This window comes from Apium graveolens, chromosome 9, assembly GCF_009905375.1.
Source record: "Apium graveolens cultivar Ventura chromosome 9, ASM990537v1, whole genome shotgun sequence".
NCBI lineage: Eukaryota > Viridiplantae > Streptophyta > Magnoliopsida > Apiales > Apiaceae > Apium > Apium graveolens.
In genome coordinates this window covers 14,501,830-14,509,839 of record NC_133655.1, presented here as the reverse complement: position 1 = coordinate 14,509,839, position 8,010 = coordinate 14,501,830, and the positions used below count along the sequence as shown (strand labels likewise).

General features: G+C 43.6%; 1 protein-coding gene across 1 annotated transcript; it reads left to right on the top strand.

The window, feature by feature from the left end:
- Positions 1–6,445: 6,445 nt before the first annotated feature.
- Positions 6,446–7,300, top strand: LOC141685042 (uncharacterized). The gene has a single exon (XM_074490167.1). The coding sequence runs from the start codon at positions 6,446–6,448 to the stop codon at positions 7,298–7,300; it is 855 nt and encodes a 284-aa protein (XP_074346268.1).
- The last annotated feature ends 710 nt before the right edge of the window (positions 7,301–8,010 follow it).

Below are 8,010 nucleotides of genomic sequence, written 5' to 3'. Positions count from 1 at the left end.
TGCCTGGGCTTTTATGCCATTCGCGGCTTATACTTGATGTCAAATTCTCCCAACTTTATTGCCCATTTGATCAGCCTCCCACTAGCTTTGGGACTATGAATAATATTTCTCAGGGGCTGATTTGGTAGCACCTCAATTTGATGAGCCTGAAAGTAAGGACGTAACTATCTTGAAGCCATTACCAAGACTAAAACAAACTTCTCAGTAGTTGAATAAATTAACTCAGCTCCATGCAGAATTTTATTGACATAGTACACGGGTTTTTGGATTTTAAGTTCCTCCTTAACTAATACAGCACTCAAGGCATTTTCTGAAACGGCCAAGTACAAGTATAAAACTTCATTCAAAGCTGGCTTGGCCAACAACGGGGCATGGGCTATATATTTCTTTAATTCTTCGAATGCCTTCTGGCTTTCCTCACTCCATATAAAATCATTAACCTTCTTTAAGGATTTGAAGAACGACAAGCACTTGTCCCCAGACTTGGAGATGAATCACCCCAATGCAGCAACCCTTCCAGTGATCTTTTGAACATCTTTGATAGTTTTTGGTGGCTCCATGTCCAGGATTGCTTTTATTTTATTGGGATTGGCCTCGATTCCTCTCTTGGAGACCATCAATCCCAAATACTTTCCAGATCCTACTCCGAAAGCACATTTTGTAAAATTTAACATCATCTTGTGGTATATCAGGATCTCAAAAGCTTCCCTCAAATGGGTTATATGGTCAATCTTTACTGGACTTTTGACTAACATGTCATCGACATAAACTTTCATGGTCTTGCCAATAAGATCCTTAAAAATCTTATTTACTAACCTTTGATAGGAGCCTCATGCATTCTTGAGACCAAATGCCATAACAAGATAATAATAAACACCAAAGTCAGTGATGAATGATACCTTTGGGATGTCGTCCTTATGCATCTTGATTTGATTGTATCCACTAAATCCATCCATGAAGCTCAGCATCTCATGTCCAGCAGTAGCATCTATCAAAGTATCTATCCTTGGCAATGGGAAACAATCCTTTGGGCATGCATCATTTAGGTCAGTGAGGTCCACACACATTCTCCATTTTCTATTAGCCTTCTTTACCATCACAGGGTTCGCTAAAAATTCTAGAAATTGTATCTCCTCAATAAAACCGGCCTCTAAAAGCTTCTTTACTTCATGTTTTATAGCTTCTTGCCTTTCTGGAGCAAAACTTATTTTCTTTTGCTTCACCATCTTCCGACTCGGATCCACATTTAGCTTGTGAGTAATCAGTTTCGGGTCTATGCCTGGCATATCAGATGCCGACCATGCAAACACATCACTATTTTCTTGCAGAAATTTCACCAACTTCCCTCTAAAGGGCTCGTCTAGTGTAGCTCCAACGAAGGTCACTTTCTCAGGATCCTCGGGGGCTAAAGGAACCGAAACCAAGTCTTCTGCAGGCTTCCCTCTTTTCTCATCATTCTCTCGGATATTCAGATCTTCAATAGGCAGAACCTGCCCCCCAACTCCATCTGCCCTCAGAGAGGCCACATAACAACTTTTAGCCATTTTTTGATCTCCTCTCTCTTCTCCAATCCCATTCCGGGTGGGAAACTTCATAACTGAATGGTAGGAAGAAGGGACTGCCTTGAAGGCATGTATCCCTGTTCTTTACATGATAGCGTTGTAAGTTGAACTAGCCTTCACCACCATAAAGTCCAACATCTATGTTGCTTGCCTTGGTTCCTGACCTATGGTTGTTGGCAACTCGATTATCCCTTCCACGGGGCACTCCACTCCCGTAAATCTATATATCGGCATATCGGTCGGGGTTAATTGAGAATCATTATAACCCATCCTAAAAAAAGTGTCATGGAGCAAGATATCCACTGAAGCACCATTATCTACAAGGACCCTCTTCACCGGGCTGTTCCCTATTATTGGTGTTATGCCAGCGGGTCATCATGAGGAAATTTCACACCCTCCAAGTCAGAATCATCAAATGCCATTGTTACTCCTGTCCTGGCCCTCTTCGGGGCTTCCCCAACAATATGCATAACCTCTCTGGTATATGCTTTCCTGGAGTTCCTAGATAATCCAGCAGCAGTTGGTCCTCCAAAAATTGTGTTTATCACAGGCCCTCGGGGTCGCGGTCCTCCAAAGATTGTATTTATAACCGGTCCCCTAGGATGGGGATTCCGCCCCTGATCATCTTGGTCTCTCCTACGATCTTCAAAATTCTTTCTCCCATTGTTATTCCTATCTCCTCCTTCCCCAGTGTACTTTTTCAATCTTCCTTTTCGAATGAGGAACTCTATTTCGTCTTTTAGTTGCCTACACTCATCGGTGTCATGACCAACATCTTTGTGAAATTTATAATATTTGCTCTTATCTAGCTTGGTAAGATCAGCCTTCAAGGGTTTAGGCCAATGAATATCTCGATCTTTCTCGATTTCCATCAAGATCTGGCTTCTAGGAGCATTCAGCTTAACATATTCAGTGAACTTTTGCCCAGGTCCTCCCTTCTTTGGGGTTAAATTAGGATTTTGCTCAGTTCTAGGATACTTGTCCTTAGCGATATATTCCAGATCAGTTTTCCGCTTCTTTCCTCCAGTGGGCTCGTTACTTACTATTGTCTTCCTCATGCTCTCCTCCACCTTGATGTACTTCCCGGCCCAATCTTGGAGCTGCAACATGCTTTCAGGGGGCGCTTGGCCATGGACATCTTGAAGAACTCGTCCCTAGTTCCCTGTTGCAGTGCTATCATAACTACCTTGTCATCAAGGTCCGGGACTTTTAAAGCTTCCTTTGTGAAATGATTCAGGTAGTCTCTCAAGGATTCCTTTGCTCCCTGCACAATGCTCATAAGGGATGTTGAACTTTTCTCATGTACTCTCCCGCTGATGAATTGCTTAATAAAAGCCTGACTTAATTCTCTGAAGGACCCAATGGAGTTCGGGGGCAACCGACTATACCATCTTTAAGCCATTCCCGACAGGGTTTGAGGAAAGGCCCAACACTTAATAGCATCATACACGGGCTGCAGCAACAGTGCATTAGAGAATGTCCTGACATAATTAGCGGGATTTCCAGTGCCATCATAAGCTTTGATAGTGGGCATCTTGAACTTCCTTGAGATATGGACATTCATTATCTCTTCGGTGAATGGTGGAGTAGGATCATCAGGATCTCCAAGGGGGAGAAGGTTGCTTGGATCAGCTCTTGGGACTATGGTCCTTCTTTGTGATGGACCATCCAGGTCTATGACTGGATTCCTCTCCCTAGGTGGTAGTGGGGGTCTGGGAGCCTGGTGCGCCTCTAAGTCGTGCTTCAGCCTTTGAACCTCAGCCTCGTGAGCCCTGATTCTCTCCTGCACTTCTTGGGGATCGTCCCTCGGGTGCTCCTGGGACGTTGGTTACCATTAGGCATCGGCTCTTTTCCAGCACGTCTCCTTCTTGGGGCCACTTCATCATCCGAAGATTCGGTGTCTCTCTCAGTATAAGGATCAGAAAATTCCTGATCCTCCGGGATAGGAGCCAAACCTTGTATGTAGGGGGTGTTTGCCCCCATGCTTCACTCCGTCCAGCATGTCCACTACCTCCAACCTCGGGGTAAAGGGGCATCCTATAAGAGGGTTAGTGGTTACAATAGTTGAATACTCATACCCAACGGGTCGAGAATTCACAGGTGTATGTAGCTATTGAAGTTGGGGATTCATCCCTTGAAGAGCCGGGGGAATCGTCCCTTGAGGTTGAGGTTCAGTTGCCCCTATCTGGGCTCCTCCTTGGATGGTGGCATAGGTTGAATGCGGAGGTACCTCCACAGTTGAAGAAATCGTTTGGGTTATCCCCGCTGGTGTTCCTCCTTCTAGGGCGCTGCTTCCTCTCCGTGTTCTCGCCATGGTTGTTGTTGTACTTTCCCACAGACGGCGCCAAATGTTATGGATCAAAAACTAAGGTATAATAATTACTATATTTATTACTAGGGAACGTGAGCTTCGAGGCTCGATTTGACTGCTCTTGTGTTTCATGACTCGATCTGCCTTAACAAGATGCCTACGTACCTTGTTGTATGCCAAGGATCAATTCAAAAAATGTAGTTCTAATTTGTGGGGTGAGGCCCCTTTTATAGATGTAGGGAGTCTTTGAATTGGACTTGGGTTAGGAGACTTGGTGGGCAAGTCTCAGAATTAGAATGGACTTTGGAGTCCTAAGAGGTAGGAAGCTGATTCCTTACCCCACGAGGTTCCTTGGAGGCCAATCTATAAGGATTTATTTCCCCTCTAGGACTCATCTTATCAGCTGACTTGTCCCTTATTAATTAATTATGAAATTAATTTTTGGGCCCTCTCAAATGGGCATGGTTGTTGGCCTAATTCTGATATAATTAATGCCATATTAATTACATACTCAGGCCTTATTTTATTCTCTATCATTTGCCCCCCAACTTCTAGGAAACCGTGAAAAGGTTTTACAGAAGTTAAGTTCATTTGTTCCCTTACAGGGTATCGTTTTTGCGTAAAGTGTGGAGCGACCTACACATTTACAATGATTTTCCTTTATTCCTATTATTTAGGAGTTACTTTTATTTCAAGGAATTTTCCCTTAATTTCTGGTATTTTTCCTTAATTTCCAGGAATTTTCCCTTAATTCAGGGATTTTTCCTTTAATTTAAGGATTCATTCCTCATTTATGGGATTTTTTCTTTAACTTCTGGAATTTTCCTTTAATTCTGGGATTTTTCCTTTAACTTCTGGGATTTTTCCTTAATTCTGAGATTTTTCCTTTAATTTCTGGATTTATTCCACATTTTTCGGAAATATTCATATTTTCCAGAATTTTTTTTAAGGAATTTCCTCTATTTCTGCAATTTTCACTCCTCTAACGCTTTTCTTCACTACAAAGGGAACATATGGGAATTTATGGCAAGTCTGGATATAAATACCCCTGGAAAAGCAAGACAATAGGATTCATTCTCTCAATTCTCTCTATTCTCTTGTATTCCCTAAACCCACTCTATATCCAGATTCTTATTCTCACATTCTCTTCCCTTTCAGGTAGCAGTCGAAGACCATTCTTGGTAGGCCGAATGTTGTTCTTGCAATCCGAATGAGATCCGGGCATAATATTTGGCGCCGTCTGTGGGAAATACAAGGATTGTACACGAGATACTGAGAAAATGATGAACACAATACATGAACACTCACCACCACCTGGTTTCACTCCTCATGATGGGGGACAAACGTCCTCCTTGGTGGATGTCGATGGAGTCATCCAGTTAACTCCCGAAGAGGAGGCTTTACTTCTCAAGATCCGTGCATAATAGTTAGTCGTGGAGAAGGCAAAGCAAAAGATGATCAAGCCGAGAAAGAGGTGGAAGCCAGGGCGAAACGAAGAGGGGCCGATGCATTGCGGATGAAAGCCTTGCAGCTCTAGAGGGAAGAAATTGAGCTACAGGAGAAGGCACTTCACGAAGCATTGCGAGCCGATGAGCCAGAAAAAACCACCAAACTAAGAAAAGATCGAAGGGGTAAGACGAAGAAGATGAGTTTGACTCTGATTCGCACCCTAGGAGGAAGCGAACGAAGCCACACTTTTCATCTAATTCAGAAAAAGAACTTGTCGGGTCCCGAATCAGCCTAACTCGTCTGGAAAAGGCCATGTTCGGTGACAGGAGGGTCGGCCGAGAACTAATCGTGACCGAAGAGATTGAGCAGTACCGACCTCCCCCAGGCGAGGAAAGGCAGTTCTCGAAGATGAGTGAGTTTAATGGAAAAGGCGATTTGGAGGACCACTGTGAAAAATATGAGCTGTTGATGATTGGGATGGGTCATAACGACATCATGCTTTGTAATATGTTCAAAACTTACTTGAAGGGCACAGCTTCGATGTGGTACAAGTCCCTCAAACCCAGATTCGCCGGGTCATATGAGCAGTTAAAGAGAAAGTTCCTGAAGTACTATTCACATCTCTGCAGAAAGGCGAATGATATTGAGGCCTGGGTCCACTGTAGGCAGAGGGCGGAATGAGGAACTTGGGGATTACTTGGCCCGGTTCAAGGAGGAAGCTGGGATGCTCACAAATCTGGACAAAGTCAAGGAGATGGGCTTCCTTACGACGGGGCTGGACCCCTATAAAGGTAAAAAACTCTGGTCCTCTCTTTACGATTTCCCCTCCAAGTCTCTAAATGATATATATGTGAGGGGATAAAACAGTAAGAGAAAGATGGAAAGTATTAGGGGTTACAAAGATTCCCGAAAGGATGACAGGTCGAAGCGAGCAGAAAGATATGATAGCTCAAGGTCTGGGGGTGACCGAAGGGATAGTAAAAAAGAAGGAAGAAAGGAGACCGATCATGGGGCCGAATGATGCCGAGATAGATATTTGGCCATATTCAGCCCTTTGAATGCACCAATCTACAATATTTTCCATAAAATCAAAGGAAAGACTGGATTCGTTCGACCAACAAAGATGAAGGTCCCAAACCACAAGAAGAACCCCGACAAGTACTGCGATTACCATAGAGATAAGGGGCATAATACTGATGAGTGCTACCATCTCAAGAAGCTTATCGAACGAATGATCAAAGAAAGCGAACTCAACCAGTTCGTACGAGATTTAAGAGATAGACTGGGGCCGAAGCTTAATCAAGAAGAACTTGAAGCCGAGGAGCCTGAACGAAGAGACATGATAAGGGGCGAAGTGAAGACAATTTCTGAGGGCAGTGTCCTAGTCAAAGATAGTAAGACGGTGAAGAATAAGTATGCCAGGCAAGTATACAACCTCTACAAATTCGGCCAGGCAAAGTCCCACATGCCCATAACCTTCAGTACCCAAGATTATGAGGACGTAATTCGTTCACACGAAGACCCCTTAATTATCAACCCTCTCATTGGGCATAACAAAATTTGGAAGGTAATTGTAGACACGGGCAGCTCAGTCAACATCTTGTTCCCCAAAACTTATTGTAAGATGAATCTGGCGGGCGAAAAACTAGAACCTTGCAACGAAGAATCTCTCTATGCCTTCAGAGGATACCCAATACAGTTTGAAGGTACAATCATTCTTCCTGTCCTTTTGAGTAAATTAACATATACTATTAAAAAGCCGGTAAAGTTCTATGTGGTTCAGATTGAGAGTCTGTACAATGCCATATTGGGAAGGTCGTTCTTATCAACCTTCGAGGCGGTAGAGTCCATACCCCACCTTAAGCTCAAATTCCCAACTGAGAAAGGGGTAGGAGAGATGATGGGCGATCAAAAAACCGCCCGAATAATCATGCTGGAAGACTTTAGAAAAAGATTAGGCCTACAAAAAGCCGGATGAGACTGGAAAGAGAAAAAGAGCCGAGACCGAACCCAGTGGAGGCCGAGAGACTCTGAACATTGAGTTAGAGAAATTCGGGGCGGATCTCTCAAGTCCAATCGCCGAGCCATCCGCTGAAGTCGAAGAAGTTGAGATATATGCTGAGCATTCGGGAAAAATAGTTCGAATTAGGAGAAACATGGAAAAAAATCTGAAGGAAAAGGTTATTTCGGTGATTCGGCAGTACCATGATGTGTTCGCCTGGGGGCCAAAGGACATGCCTAGTTTGGATCCTAAGAAGGCTAAGCATTGCCTTAATGTGCAACACGAGGCCAAACCGGTAAAGCAGAAGAAGAGGACCTTTGCATCCGAATGACAGAAGGTCATTAAGGCCGAAGTAGAGAAGCTGTTGGAAGCTAAGTTTATCGAAGAAATTAAGTATCCTGACTGGTTGGCTAACGTGGCGGTCGTCAAAAAATTTAATGGGAAGTATAGGATGTGCGTAGACTACACGGATCTCTACAAAGTTTTTCTGAAGGACCACTACCCCTTACCCAGCATCGACCAACTAATAGATGCTACGGCCAGATACCAGGTACTTTGTTTTCTTGATGCTTTTTTCGATTATCATCAAATTGCCATGAACGACAAGGATGTGCCCAAGACAGCATTCATAACTCCGAAGATAACTTATACTTATATTAAAATGTCCTTCGGACTTAAGAATGCTG